The following is a 16,386-nucleotide window of genomic DNA, read 5'->3' as shown; positions in this document are numbered from 1 at the left end:
AACAAAACAAAACGAAACAAAACATCATATTTATGAAAGTTTTTGATTGAGCTTCTATCCAAAAATAGCATTTGCTCTGGGTTGCATGTCCTAACTTAGTAGATGAAAGCAAATGTTTTCCACAGATATATCTGTATCTTCCAGATTGTGCAAGTCACACCAAAATCTAACATTTTTCTTGGGGCAATACAGTCAATTAAGAGAGAGAGTCTTTTTTAGCAAATAGCTGCTTTGGGGATAGAAACATACCTCAAATTGCAATGAATTTGTTTCCTTATTGATCTTCCTATTGGGGATAATTGCTAGAATTCCTTCTTTAAAATACATGAAACATTACTTGTTTAATAACAAATACTATGCATATCTTTCTAATACGATCATAATTGGACTCTGTGCTCTTCTATTCCTTCACTGGATGCAGAGAAGAATTTCCACAACATTTATACAGTAAAGCTTTTGCTTCCCTCTAACATCATAACTGGCACCATGATATCCCAACTTTATTTAAAGCTAATATTTACTGTTATCCCAAGAGCTACAGTTTGAAACAAGAGCCAACATTGTGAAAGAAAATTTAAGTATTCAAAGTCATTTACAAAGTCTAATTTAGAATCAATTTCTCATCTAGACTATTATAAAAACTTGTTAACAAATCATAGCATTTTAATGTATTAAGTGAAAGATGATTTTAGATATTAATTTTTAAGCTAGGTCAAATTATAATACTATGCTATCTAAAAATCAATGTCCAGTACCAATTCATTCATTCTTATAAAATTTCAGTACAAAAATTCACATATATACCTACACTTGAAGATAATTCATTTAAGTCCCCATTATATATTTAAATCAGCCAAAAATTTTATACATGTTACAGGTATAAAATATGTCAGTTCCTGTTAAAGACTATAACATGAAATCAGTATGATCAATAGGTACATAAAACGCTAATAGGAGAAATTATTTAAAACACAAAAACAACAGGCCTTACAATGCCAAGATATATTACTCACCAGAAATAAATTTCGGAAGTTGCTGATATCACCAAAGAATTCTTCTATGCTCACTGTCTTAGAGTCAAAAATAAAATATTCTCCAAGATTCTCATAGAGCTTCAGCATGTTGTTGTGCATGGTGAACAACTTTTCATACTGGTCTCTGGCACTCTTTGTAAAGCTGTAGCTTTCTGTTAAGGAACATGATCCAATAGTATATTTTTTAAATTTTTAATCTTTATTTATTTATTTTTTTAAATAATGTTTATTTACTTTTGAGAGAGAGAGCATGTGAGCCAGGGAGAGACATAGAGAGATGGGCACAGAATCCAAAGCAGGCTCTGAGCTGTCAGCACAGACTTAAACCCACAAACTCAGGCTTAAACCCACAAAGTGTGCGATCATGACCTGTGGCAAAGTCAGACACTCAATGGACTGAGCCACCCAGGAGCCCCACTGTTTTTTTTTTTTTCCTTGAGAGAGTGAGAGATAGAGAGACAGACAGACAGAGAACAAGGGAAGGGCAGACAGAGGGAGACACAGAATCCAAAGCTGGCTCCAGGCTCTGAGCTGTCAGCACAGTGTCTGATACGGGGCTCAAATCATGAACTGTGAGATCTGAGCCAAAGTTAGAGGCTTAACCGACTGAGTCACCCAGGTGCCCTGATACAACAGTATCTTAAAGGCAATTACTAGATGTTTAGGTTGAATTATACAATCATTTTTGTAAATAATTATGCATTAATTACCTAGGATTGCAGTAACAAATACCACAGACTGAGTAGCTTAAACAACAGAAATGCATTTTCTCACAATACTGGAAGCTAGAATTCTAAATTTTTTTTAATGTTTTATTTATCTTTGATACAGAGAGAGACAGAGTATGAGAGGGGGAGGGTCAGAGAGAGAGGGAGACACAGAACCGGAAGCAGGCTCCAGGCTCTGAGCTAGTGGTCAGCACAGAGCCTGACTCGGGGCTCGAACCCACGAACGTGAGATCTGACCTGAGCCGAAGCCGGAGGCTTAACCGACTGAGCCACCCAGGCGCCCTGAAGCTAGAATTCTAATATCAAGGTGTTGGTAAATTTGGTTTCTCCTGTGACCTCTCTCCCTGGCTTATAGATGGCCACCTTCTTGCTCTATCTTCACATGGTGGTCCGTCTGCCTGTGTTGGTGTCCTCATCTCTTCTTCCTACGAGGACACTAGTTACACTGTAGTAGTGCAATACTAAGGATTTCATTTTAACTTAATTGCCTCTCTGAAAACCTATCTCCAAATGCAGTCAGCCACATTCTGAGATTCTGGGGGTTAGGATTTCAACATATGAATTTTTGTGGGGGCACAGTTCAGTCCATAATAACTTGCTTGAGTCATTATTTTGGTTAGAGAGTTTCATAACTTTGTAAAGTAGGCTGAACTATTTAATGTATAAGCATGCAGAGCATGTTTGCTAAATGAAAGCACATAAATATAAATATCATAACACTGCCTCAGTTATCTTTTTATGAACAAGGTAGGACAGAAACAAACAGCAACAAAAACTTAGGAAAATATTCTCTTCTTAAATACACATATTCTTTATAGAGAGAGGTCACAATGAATTATATATATATATAGTTTAGGTACATGTGTGTTTGTGTGTATCCCACATGAAGAGAAGGAGAGGGAGAGAGAAGGAGAAGGAAAAAAGACAAGGGGGAGGGATGTAGTGAAAGTAAGAAGAGAGAGAAGGGTGACAGGGAGAGAGATTCTGCTATAGCTTTAGAACCTTAATCACCCCAAAGACTTGCTCAAACATAGATTGCTGTTTCCTGAGCCTGAGCCCAGGAGCCTGAGAATTATAATTTCTAATCAGTTTCCAGGTGATCCTTAAGTTACCAGACCAGGATACAGTTTGAGTAATATGCTCTAGAAAAGCTTTTTATCCAGAAATTAATTACATCATCATTGTAAAAATTTTATCAACAAAGTGATAACAACCACTACCAAAATATAAATGAATCAAATATATATCTGTCTAAAGGCATCATTATATATAAAATTTATACTTAAAGAAAGAAATTATAATACATTCTTATAGAGGGCATAGATATGAAAAATTATCTCTTTAGGTGACTTAGAGAACAAAAATAAATAAACAAAAATTTCCAGCAAATCAGAAGCAAGCGTTGTGAACATATTGGACCATTTTCTTCTAGTCTTCCTTCTATGACTAATAACTTTTGAATGTAAATTGGTAAGAATGCTTCAGAGGAAGGTTAGTGGGGTAACAATGAAGAATAAAGGAAACCAAATTCACCTTTCAAAATTATAGTTACATTTAAGACATCAATAATGATCACAGAACTAAAATGTCTTTAATACTTAGAATTGTAAAAGAAGGATAATAGCAGTTTGGGGCATGCTATTATAAGGTTCACTATAGTATAGTGTATTAATATTTTATGGTCGTATTATTTTATCAGGTCTTGATAAATGTGTTTCAAAATACTTCATTTTATATAAGATTTTCTGAATTCTTCAGTATGTTCTATTGTTGGGAGCTATCTGAACTCACCAGGAGAGTGAAAATTCCTGGTGAGGGTACGGCAAGTGTGCATGGTCTCTTGCCCCCAGATAGCTACCAAAATCTTCCCTCTTGAACCTTTCTGCTTGGGCACCAAACCTGAATGCTTTGCTGATTAGTGTCAGGAGCAGCTTGTCCCCCTGCCCTGACCCTGAGGCATGACTGCACCTGGTCAAGGAAAACATGAGTAAACTACATACACCTTAAATGTGACTAAGGCAAGCAACATATAATTTTCCCCTAAGGAATTAACTGATAACTGACTACCTCCTGGGCCTGGATGCCTTTGTAAAAGTCACTGCTGCAATAAAATGTATCAATCATCTTTGGGACTGTGAGAGTAGGCATTATGTCTCCTGAGAATCCTATTTTTTCTGGGAACTTTCTCTTAGAGTTATAAAACAGTTTAATGACCCTTACTCATTAAAAAAAAAAAAAAAAACTAACCTTTACTAAACAATGCTGTTTGCTTCTTGGTTAAAGGTCATTTCCTTAAGACTAGACTTGAGGTTTTGTAAAAAATACCTATGACAACATGAGTGCCTGTAGCTAAGTTTTTTTATGACAATCATTACTAGTATAATTGTAACTTCTGAAGAATCCATGTCTTGGAAAATTATAAAAATTATCTATGAGAAATCATTTACTGCTCTTTCTGGTCATTGTATCTTTCACCATAAATAAAGCTAGAGAATCAGACAGAGCAGAGATAGAAGAGCAGAGATGCCTGCCTGGTGATCAGAAAGAAATTCGAGGCTCTCTCACTCTCTCTTGCCTACACCTTCCATCCTTCAGGGGGAATCCTGGACCTGTTGGAGCTGGACTCCAGCATTCTATTATAACTTGGTGTCAAATTTATTTTCCATGGGAACACAGCTCTAGTTTTACAATGGAAGTCAATGGAGAAAATCAGACCATTTCTGGAAAATTACTTTGCAGCTGACACTTATTGCATACAATGTGATTTTAAAAGAGACACACCCCTATCTAAGGTCTTTCTTATGCTACTTATATATTAGCATTCACATTAGCAACACAGTAACCTCTTCCCTGCTAACAAGTAATATTAAATCTTTCAACCCTGAAGCCCATTTTGACCTCAATAGACCAGAAAGAACTAATGAATTTCTAACTTACTCTACATTACTTTTACCAACAAAAGGATCCCATATAATGTCATATACACATTCTGATTTTACATCACCATATATTCTTTGATTTTTATTCTTTGACTTTAGGAAAATGTTAAACATCCTGTTTAAGAGTTGCAGAAATAATAGACTTCATTTCCTTGCACAGAATAAAAGTGAGATTTTTGTTTTGTAGTCTGGCCTACCTAAACAAAACAGATTCATTCCAGAAACTTGATAGGCATAAAACTTATCAAAGGTCACTTACTTTTACTCTATCTGCAGTGCAAAGTATTAAACCATATATTTCACAAGGCTTAACAGCTGTACCACACAGAGAAATGCCAAAGATAAAAAAAGGCAAAAACCTGTATGTTTCCATTTCTCATAACAGTTTTCCCCAGCTAAAATATATCTGTGTAGTGATACACGACTTCATAAATTTGTTCTTCCAGAAAAAAAAAAAAACTGACTTCAGAAATTCTGTCTGGGTACCAAAGTGAGAAAATTTGAAAAATTCTGGGAATTGCTTATCTTAGAAATAACAAATGGAAAGCAGGCCAATCTCTAAATCCTTTACTTATCTTCTTCAAAGTGATTACTTCATAAAAGGGCTAGATGGCATGAGTCAGCACTGGAAATCCTTCAAAAATTGCAAGGAAGTTGCTGATGTGGGAAACAAAGGCAAAAGAAAAAAAAAGAAATTTCTTTACAACTTATAGCCCATTGACAAGTCCTTAAGACAGGCAGAGTGACCTACCTCTAGGAACTCAACTGCATTGGTGTTAATACTTTGCTAAGGGCAAAAGGCAATCTTAGCTTAACATTATCCTGAACTCCAGGATCCTGTAAGTCTCCTTTAATATATAAAAATTCCTCTGGAAACTTCCTTTATCTCTACCCACCAAGATACATATTAGCAATCATCCTCCAAGTATATGACCCCTGATATATATCTGAAGAATGTCATGACTAAGTTTTTATTAGATAGTAATAAATGACCTTTTCCTAAGAATAGCTAGTTCTGTTAAGGTCCTGGAAACCTTGCTTCCAAAATTCCATAGAGACATATGCCATCCCTAACCCCTCCCAACCTGAAGGTATATAATTAACTGCTGCTCACAATCCCAGTGCATCTCTTTCTGCCCATGGGTCCTGTCCCCATGCTTTAATAACACCACCTTTTTGCACCAAAGACATCTCAAGAATTCTTTTTTGACCATTTGCTCCTTAACCCAACATTTTCACATTAGTCACCAAACCCTAACTGAGACTGCAGGTAAAAAAGAGCTAGACACCATCATTCCTTTTTTTCATTGAGGAAATTTTTATTTTATTTTTTCAGCAGCTATTAAATTTGAGATAACTGGTTAGTACTATGCTGAGTATGTAATGGATACAGTGATCACTAAATCTTAATCCAGGCCCTTAAGAAGTTTATATTCTAGGGGTATCTAGGTGGCTCAGTAAGTTAAGTGTCTGACTCAGCCTCAGGTCATGGTCTCATAGTTCCTGAGTTCCAACCCCAAGTGGGGCCTTGTGTTTACAGCTTGGAGCCTGGAACCTTTGTCATTCTGGGTCTCCCTTTCTCTTCACCCTCCCCCCTACTCAGATGCTCTCTCTCTCTCTCTCTCTCTCTCTCTCTCTCTCTCTCTAACGTGCGCGCGCGTGCACGCGCGCTCTCTCTCTCTCTCTCTCTCAAAAGTAAATAGACACTAAAAAGAAATTAAAAAAAAAAGTATATTAATCTAATATTACAAATAATTCTACCATCATTAATGTGCATTTGTATGGAATTTTTACATTTAAGATATCCTTGCACTTCCATATGTCCCATACTCTTCATAACAATCTTATCAAAAAGGCATAGAAATATCACTGTTCAAATTTTAGAGTTATAGAAACTAGATAAAAGGCACTCATCCATCTAGGGTGAGCACGTAGTAAAGGGAAGCAGAGTATGCCACCTAAAAATATGCCTCTTTGGCATACATTTATTTTTAAATATTTTTCATTTCACATTTTTAAAATTTAAATTCCAGTGAGTTAACATATAGTATAATATTAGTTTCAGGAGTAGAATTTAGTGATTCATCACTCACATACACCCAGTGCTTATTACAACAAATGTTCTCCTTAATGCCTGTCATCCATTTAACCAATCCTCCCCACCGCCCCTCCAGCAACTTTGAGTTTGTTCTTTATAGTTAAGAGTCTGCTTTATGGTTTGCCTGCTCTTTTTCCCCTTATGTTCATCTGTTTCGTTTCTTAAATTCCACATACTAGTGAAATCATATGTATTTGTCCTTCTCTAAACTGGGAGAAGATATTTTTAAGTGATGTATCTGATAAAGGGCTAGTATCCAAAATCTATAAAGAACTTATCAAGCTCAATACCCAGAAAAATAGTTAAGAATACCCAGTTAAAAATGGGCAGATAGCTCATATTATTTTGAGTTGACAGGGAAATAGCAGACACTAGAAAAGCTCTGAAAAGAATAAAAGTTACCTTTTTGAAAGGGAAATTTACATTTGTAAAGGAAATTTCCATTTGTCAGGGTGTCTCCCTCTTTGTACCAGGAAGAGAAGTGTCACTAAATCACAAGAGAATCAATGGTATCAAGAATGTGAAAGGGGTAGGTTGCTGATTTAAGTGTGCATAACAAACCTCATCCTTGTTTATGGTGTTTTTCCTGGTAACTACACTTCTCTTACTCATAATGAGTATCCTTGCACCTTTCTTTCCTATGTCTTTAAGCTGAAAATGGTATTTAAACTGGTGGCTTAAGTTTCGTATCCACAATATATAAAGAACTGATAAAACTAAACACTCAAATACCAAATAATCCAATTAAAAAATGGGCAGAAGACATGAACAGACATTTCTCCAAAAAAGACATAAACTGACCAAGTTGATGCCCAACTGACACATGAAAAAGTGCTCAACATCACTCATCATAATGGAAATTCAAGTCAAAATTACAGTGAGATATCACCCCACAATTGTCATAGTGGCTACAATCAAAAACACATAAGAACAAATGTTGGTGAGGATGTAGAGAAAAAGAACCTTATTGCACTGTTGGTGGAAATGTAAACTAGTGCAGCCACTCTGGAAAACAGTAAGGAGGATCGTAAAAAGTTAAAAATAGAATTACCCTATGATCCAACAACTGCACTACTGGGTATTTACCTAAACATACAAAAACACTAATTCAAGGGGATATATGCACCCGAATGTTAAAGCAACATTATTTACTGTAGTCAATTTTTGGAAACAGCCCAAGTATGTATCAATAAGCGAGTAGATAAAGAAGAAGTGATATTGCATGTTTGCAATGTAATATTATGCCGCCATAGAAAGGAGTGAAATCTTGCCATTTGCAACAACATGGATGAAGTTAGAGAGTACAATGCTAAGGGAAATAACCGAGTCTGGAAGAGAAAAATACCATATAATTTCATTCTTATGTAGAATTTAAGAAAGCGACATGGAGGGGGGGAGTTGCGGGGAAGACCAAGAAAATCTCTTAACTGTAGAGAACAAACTGATGCTTACAAGAGGGGAAGTGGGTGGAGGGATGGGTGAAATAGCTTATGGGGATTAAAGAGTACATTTATCATGATGAGCACTGAGTAATGTATGGAATTATTAAATCACTATATTGAACACCTGAAACTAATATAACAGTGTATAGTAACTATACTGGATTTAAAATAAAAACCTTACTTCATTAGGTTTCTCCTGTTCTCCTGGGGAGGGGAAGGGGGAAAGAGACTTGGGGAAAGAGAGGGACTCAAAACCTGAGAGACTATTGAATACTGAAAACTGAGGGTTGAAGGGGGAGGGGGAGGGAGAAACGGAGATGGTGGTAATGGAGGAGGGCACTTGTGGGGAAGAGCATTATATGGGGGGGGAAGGGTATTATATGGAAACCAATTTGACAATAAACTATTTTAAAAAATAAACAATAAAAAAAGGAAAAAATAAAATAAAACCCTTACTTAAAATAATGGACTATGTTTAGGCTACCTCAGGGACTTACTGATTTCTCTCTGGGTATTTGTCATGTATACATGAGGTATACATGTTAATAACTTTCAGTTTGATTTTCTCTTGTTAATCTGTCTTTTATTACAGGGAGGATTTCACCAGGGATTCAAAAGGGTAGAGGGAAAAAATTATTTTTCCTTACCTACTTACTGTAGACATCATGATAGTCCCTTGATCTTTTGATATAGTAGAAATGTATTATTATTTATAATGACAATCATTCTATTGTCAAATCGAATGCTCAAGCTTATGTTTTCCTTTTGATTCTCAACAGATTCAAATACATTTAGCCACTTAGTTTCTATGACACCCATCCTCATGCCTAAAATATATTTACTCTCATTTCTTATCCTTCTCTGGTGACTTTTATAAAATTTTAGAGTACCCTGAAGGCTTGGTCCTGAGTCCTTAATCTACGTTCTAACTGATCTAAGCAATATACATGACTTTAAATACCATTTATATTGGTGAGCTCTGAGACTATATATCTAGCCTCAATCTGTCCCTTGAGATACTAATTTTTATAATCAACTACTTACTTGTCCTCTATTTGAATGCTGTTGTTTTTATTTTAGGTGGACTCTCTTGGAATCATAAATATTAATCGTCTTGTGAAAACTCTATAATAATTTCATTTAGATAAAATATAAACTCCTTTTCAGGGTTTATGAGGATCCACATGATCTGGCCTATACTCACCTCTGCAACCTAATCTCATTTCATTCTCCCTCTTAAGCAATATGCCCAGGCATATTAACAATTTTTCTGTTCCTTTAACATACTAAGTTTTCATACCCAACTCAGGGCCTTTGCACTTGCTGTTCATTCTGCTTAGAGTATTTTTTTTTTCTTCACCAGATCAATCAATCTCAACTCAAATGTCACCTCCTCATAAAGGCTTTCCCCAACCACTCAATATAAAATATTCACTTCCATCACTATTACTCTTGCTTACTTTGTTTCCTTGTGCAACCTTACAACTACCAGACATTATCTCTTTTGTTTATTTAACTCTATTTCCTGTCTTTCCCCACTTTAAATTATGGTCCATGAATAGCCCTTGCCTATCTTACTGGCAACTGACTCATCAGCACTGAGAACTGTGCTTAGCACATAGTAGAAATATTATCAGTGACAACAGTGACTTTGGTGAGGATAATTAGACTACCCTGAGATCAAAATATGGAGTCATCTCTTCCCACCTGCATAAACAACCTTGAGATTTCTTGAAATATTTAGAGAGCGGAATCCTGAGAAAACAATGGACTTTCCAAGAAGAATTTCCAAAATGGGGTAATTTATAGTATTTTATATCCTTAGAATAAGTATATCCTTAAGGTGTTTAAGTAAACCTGTCTAATACATATAGAGTACTTATCAAATGTACTTTCCATGATAAGAGGATAAAGCAATTTAGAGCAGTTTTCATTTTACTAGCTGACTCAAATTCCTCATTCTACAAACACAAACATTTCTGATTTTTCCAGCTTGGAAGTTTTTCAAGATAACTGTGAATTAAAATCACATAATATTCTCCCTAAGAGAAGTGTTCTTGGCAAGGGTGATAAACTAAAATGTGTTCAACATTTTAGAATACTAGCAGGTAAAATATTAACATTTTAGAAGTATTCATTTTAAATAATTTGATCTTAATCATGAATCTGGAAACTTTATTTATAAAATATTTACTATCCCACAAAGCTTTTGTTATATTAACTCACTTGAAAATCTGACCTAGGGAAGCAGTCTTAGATTACTTGGGTGTTTGTGTACTATGCAGAATTATCTAAAGCTTTATCATCTATATTTCTGTGTGACTATATATAAATTTATAGAGTTTATTCCTTAGTAATATTGTAATAGTATGGACTTAAACTTTAACCTAAGACAGCTATAATTCCTCCATAGGCATTTACTCAAATAAAAGTAAATCATTTTCTTTACATTTTAGGTACATTATATATTGGTTTTAACTCTTTTTGGTAGCTGTACCTACCTGTCTATAAATTGGTTAAAGGTAGGTATCTTTAAACCTTAACGTCTAACTGGTAAAGTAGCTGATAGGATTAAGGACATGCTGCCTCCAAATATGGCACCATGGCATATTTAATATTTTAAGAGAAAGGAAGAAGCTGGAAGATCACTCTAACCTCCTGAAGCAAGTTATAATACCTCTATATGAGAAATGGCTTCTTTATACCCCAGGGGAAGAAATACCCTTATCTTCAAGATGGAGGGATACTAAGAAGAAATCAAATGAACAAATAGTCCTTGCTAGGTTCCCCTCAGTTTAATAGACTTAGCTTGTGCTTTGTGCCCTATTATATCTTTCTATGACTTTCTAGTCTCTATCAAATCTAGCATAGAAAAATAGGTTTAACAATTTCTTTGGGTCTTAATTTCCTAATGAAGGTTCCCATGTCATATGAAAGCTATGTTCAATATATTTGTATGCTTTTCTCCTGTTAATGTATTTGCCAGTTTAATTTTTAGACCTAGTGAGGGACCCCTAGAGGTTTGAAGAGAATTTTTCCTCCCCTATACAGTATTGCTTCATCAAATGCTAGGCAGAGAAAACTACCATTTTACTTAATTTTGATGTAAAGACCAATTGTTAACATGGAAAACTTGCTTCAGTAGAACCAAACTAAGCATTAGCGTGACACTGGGGATGAAGGAGCTTATGTCTCTTATAGTTAGTTGAGTTAAATTAGTTCTAATTTTTGTAGGGAGTACATTAGTTACAAATTTAGTAAAAAACTTGAAATTTTAAATAGCAGTACTGCTGGATTGAGCACATGCAAAAATCAACTTGAGATCCACTTAACCTTCAGACAAGCTTTAGTTAGCAACATGGCATAATTATTCATTAAAATAAAAGGAAGTTACAGATACTCTATTGAAGAATATAAATATCATTTCCTTTTTCCATAACCTATCAGAAAATATTCTTTAAATGCTAAAAACAAAATATTAATGTTTCAATTTAATGTGAGTATATAATTTTTAGTAAAGAATTATTATTTCAAAGAAATTTATCTTTTAAAAATAGTATTAAGGCATATTAAAGTAGTTTGAATTTACTTACAAATCACACATTATGTGATGAATATGTATAGACAAATATTTTAAATTGTGAAACATTAACAAAGACAATAACGAATGCATTCATTAATTTCTATTTGGGTTCAACACAACACTTTAAAATAGTTTGGGATATAGGCTACAAAATTCTTTTAAAAATCCATTTATAGGAGTGCCAGAGTGGCTCAGTTGGTTAAGCACCCAGCTCTTGATTTTGGTTCAGGTCATGATGTCACAGTTTGTGAGATTGAGCCCCCCCATAGGTCTCTGCACTGTCAGCGTGGAGTCTTGTTGAGATTTTCTCTATCCCTCTCCTTTTGCACCCCTCCTGCTCCCGTGTTTGCTTTCACTCTCTTTCTCTCTCAAAATAAATAAACTTAAAAACTCAGACTATAAAGCTTAGGCATAGGACAGTTAATACAACAAAGACAGCATAGTCAATGATAAAAATTTTGAACCAAGATCCTTAGTTCTTATTTTATTTTTGAGAGAGAGAGAGAGAGAGAGAGCGAGAGAGAGAGAGAGAGAGAGAGCGAGAGCGAGCGCATGAATGAGGAGGCGCAGAGAGAAAGGGAGACACAGAATCCCAAGCAGGCTCCAGGATTTGAGCTGTCAGCACAGAGCCTGATGTGGGGCTCGAATCAATGAACTATAAGATTATGACCTGAGCTGAAGGCAGATACTTAACCAACTGAGCCACCCACATACCCCTAATATTCTGAGTTTTTAACATATAGGAAGTAACATAATTACCATACTTTTCTAGATGGCCTGAGTCAGCCGGGTATAAAGAAAATGTTTTTAAATTAGCTTCCCGTTAAAGCCACAAATGTGATGCTTATGACAAAGGTAAGAGGCACACTCATAATCTCTTTTCTTAACCCCCTTTCATTATTCACTTTCTTTTGTCTTTTGTGTAGATTTCTTTATATCTTTCCTTTGAAGGCTATCTTTGCATTCATATATGCTCGACAGAATGATTTTTAATTAATTTATTCAAATATATTTATTAAGTGCCTACTATGTGTCAAGTATCTTCTAGGTGCTGAGTATATATTAGTAAATATTCACAAAAGGTCACTGGTCACAGCTTTCATAGACATTATGGTTTAGTGGGAATACCTACATTAAACCAAGAAAATTTAAAAAGCATTTAAAGATTACAAATTGAGAAATGTGATTGCAAAATATAGGCTCTTAAAGAATGTATGCTTGGGAGACTTAACTTAGACTTGTGGGGGTGTTGGGTAGACCATGAGTTTGGCAATGCCTCTCGAAGGATGAAAAATTAAAACTGATACCTGATGGGGAAGAGTCATGAGAAGGAATGCTGGGGTAGGGTGCATGAAAACTCTGAAAGATATTAAATATTCTAGGACCATAAGGAAGAAGATAAAGTCTGTGAAGGTGAGAGACTATGGAGTAAGTATGAGACAGGGGGGAGAAGCCTCCTGAGTTATGAAGGGGCCAGGTTCTACAGGTCTCTTAAGCATTTTTAATTGTTTTCTTAAGAAAATTATAAGTCATTGTTGAGTTTTAAACAAAGACTTGATAGGATCAGTTTTCTTCTGCTCCAAGGCATAAGAAATGCTTGCTAAATTCACAAACACACACACACACACACACACACGCACACACCACTAACAACAATAACAACAACAACAACAACAACAACAACAACAAAACCTAGGATTAATGAACTACAGAATATTGGACAAATAATAGTAAGTCTACTTGCTAGTTCCTAACTACCTATAAGAATATATATTGTATAAATATTCAATTAAAGCATATTTATAAATTATTAAGAATGCTACATAGAATCAAGGGAGATAAAAAATAGCAGGTGTAAGGCGATACATATTTATGCAGATTGGCATGTAAACAGTTGTGTTTAGAGTAACATAAGAGTTATAATCATACAAATTTGATAATGATGTGTATATTCTGGAATGTCAGTATTATCATTTAATATTCATAGTATGCACACACAGACATTAATTAAATCAGGTCCTACCTCCAGCTTTACCTCACATTCAATTTTCAGCATCATTTATCATGTAGCAACACTGTATATAAAACCATGAGAGATTAAGTAGAGAAAAAGAAAGTAAAGTGATGAGACATGGTTTCTAATATTCACTGAATTTATAAACTAGTGTTTAGAGACAGATAAATAAGAGCAGAGCAGCAATAGCAGAAAGTAATGTTTATTGAACTCTACAATGAACCAGGCACTGAGCTAAGTGCTTTATAAGCATTGTCATATTTAACCCTCCCAATGGCTCTATGATGTATATATTCTATTACTAATTCCACTTTACACATGATGAAATTTGCCTCAAGAAGATCAATTGACTTTCTCAAGAGTAAGCCATCTCAGTAGAAAGTGGTGGATTCAGGATTTGAATCTGGGATACCTTTCTCCATTCTCCCATAATACAAAACTATGTGTTTAAACAGCATGCCATATTTCTTTTTCTGTTAAAGAAAAAGCTAAAAATATATGATTGTATAAACTAAGCTCCACAATGGAATTCAAGAAAGATGTGGAAATGCACAGAAAGAAGTAATTCTGATTATTAGGAACAGTGTCAGAAGGATATAACTTTTGAGTTCCATTTCAAGGTGTGGGAAGCATCTCTCAATCCAAAGAGTAGACACCCCAGGCAATGAGAATGGCATCAGCAATCTCTATAATGCATCTGAAGTTGGCAAGGAACTCTGACTATTCTAGGATAACATAGTTTGAGTATGCAGGGAGATGTAGAGGAAGATAAGCCTGTGTTGGGTGGCAGAGTAGGCCACCTAAAATATACCTCTTTGACATGATTAATTTTGAGTTGAAGGCACTTGGAAAAACAGCAAATGCAAAGAGAGGTTTTCTCCAAACTCCCCTTATCTGTTTAAAGACAGATCCTCTAAAAGGAACTCAATTGTTATAAATCTCCCTGGAAGTTTCATCAACCAAGAAAGATTGATACTTATCAGAGGGGAGGGGACTAGAAATTGACACCTGACCCATACAAACTTTGTTACATACTAACATATCTTCCATCTAGTCTTTTAAGCTCCCATTCATCTTTCCAAAAAATCTTGTCCTCTAAGTAGCCTACATCCTCTCTCCCCTCACCCTATTAAGATGGCATATAAACTGTCAAATCTCACCACTTAATTAGGTATTCACTTCTTTCCCCTTGTGATATCCCTGTGTATATCATATTAAACATCAATAAATTTGTATACCTTTTCCTCTTCATATACTATCAGTTTATTTCATAGACACAGCTACCAAATCTAGAAACATAAAATGTAAATCTTTCCTTCCCTATGCCTGGAAAGGAACTGAATGCATATTAAGGTTCTCAAGTTTTCTTTGTAGGGAGGTAATCAATGGTTTTTATACAAAGGAGTAATATAATCGTACTTGTTTGTATGAACCTAACTGGTAACAGTGGAGGAAGGCTTGGAAGATGACAATGAACCATGGGAGACCACCTAGGAAACTAACAGAAAAGCACTGTGAATAGAAAGCAAAGGATGGATATAAGAAATATGGAAGAGGTAGCATCCATGGGGCATGGTGATTGAATAGATATTAGTGGTTAGAGAGGGTGAAGTATTCAGAATGCCACTTGAATTTTCCAGCCCACATAAACATACATATGCTTTGTGTATACTTGTTTTATAACAGAACTTGTGAGACAAGAAAGGGAACATGGGGTGGGCAGCAGGAGGAAGAACACTGACTAATTTGAATACACTGAGTATGAGATATCTATGAAACATGGGGATGGCAATATCTAACAGCAGCTGGAAGTATGTGGCTCCTTGGTAACTTAGAGAGCAGCATCTGCGGCAACAGTGAAACCTGCAAAGTCAAGGAAAATAGAACAAAGATTTTCTCTCACCCAATCAGATCTAGATCAGGACTGTACCTTACGTGTGCTCCCTTAACACTCCTGTTGATTAAATGAACATACCCTTACTCTGAATATATTTTGCCTTGACACATTTCTTCAAAATAGAGAATAGTCTGGAATTAAAACATTAACTAAGAGAGCAAAATATCAGATCCCGCAGTCTGTGGTAACAGTTTCCAATGATCATAAAAGGTCATTTAACTACACATATCAACAGTGCAAAATATGTAATCAGTATGAATTTTGCCAAAGAGTATGTTCCTGGGGAATTGAATTTTATTGTTTTGGTTAGTGACAGGGTTAGAGTATAAAGAACTTTAAGAAATAACATTAAAGACTCAAAAATAACTGTATATTGTTATGAAAGTAGTTAGAAATGGTGCTGCCAAGTACCTGAGAATCACTATGTTTCTCATCATTATGGTCCACTCTCTGTGGTTTTTATTTAAAAATTTTTACTACACCAGGTACCTCTGCTACATCTGCTACTTTGGAATAAATGTCTAGGTATTTGGGATTTATTGCTCACTGTAAAATAATTCTCCAAATCCTTTGGGAATTTTATTTTTCCTAAACTTGTTTTAAATGCCCCATTTCAGGTTTGAGGATTCTTGTATTGAATTGTAGATGGTT

The 16,386-nt window shown here is 35.2% G+C and overlaps 1 protein-coding gene across 1 annotated transcript in view; it reads right to left on the bottom strand.

Annotated features, from left to right (window-relative positions):
* Positions 1 to 849: 849 nt before the first annotated feature.
* Positions 850 to 16,386, bottom strand: part of LOC115283435 (protein diaphanous homolog 2-like) — a 394,452-nt gene continuing 378,915 nt past the window's right edge. Inside the window, exons 9-10 of the mRNA XM_029929670.1 lie at positions 1,014 to 1,178; positions 850 to 906 (exon numbers count right to left, since the gene is read on the bottom strand). Coding sequence (XP_029785530.1) covers positions 850 to 906; positions 1,014 to 1,178 — 222 coding nt within the window. The remainder of the gene's footprint in view (positions 907 to 1,013; positions 1,179 to 16,386) is intronic.

Source organism: Suricata suricatta, chromosome X, assembly GCF_006229205.1.
Source record: "Suricata suricatta isolate VVHF042 chromosome X, meerkat_22Aug2017_6uvM2_HiC, whole genome shotgun sequence".
Classification (NCBI taxonomy): Eukaryota; Metazoa; Chordata; class Mammalia; order Carnivora; family Herpestidae; genus Suricata; species Suricata suricatta.
The sequence above is the reverse complement of the archived record's forward strand: the minus strand, read 5'-3'. Positions and strand labels throughout refer to the sequence as shown.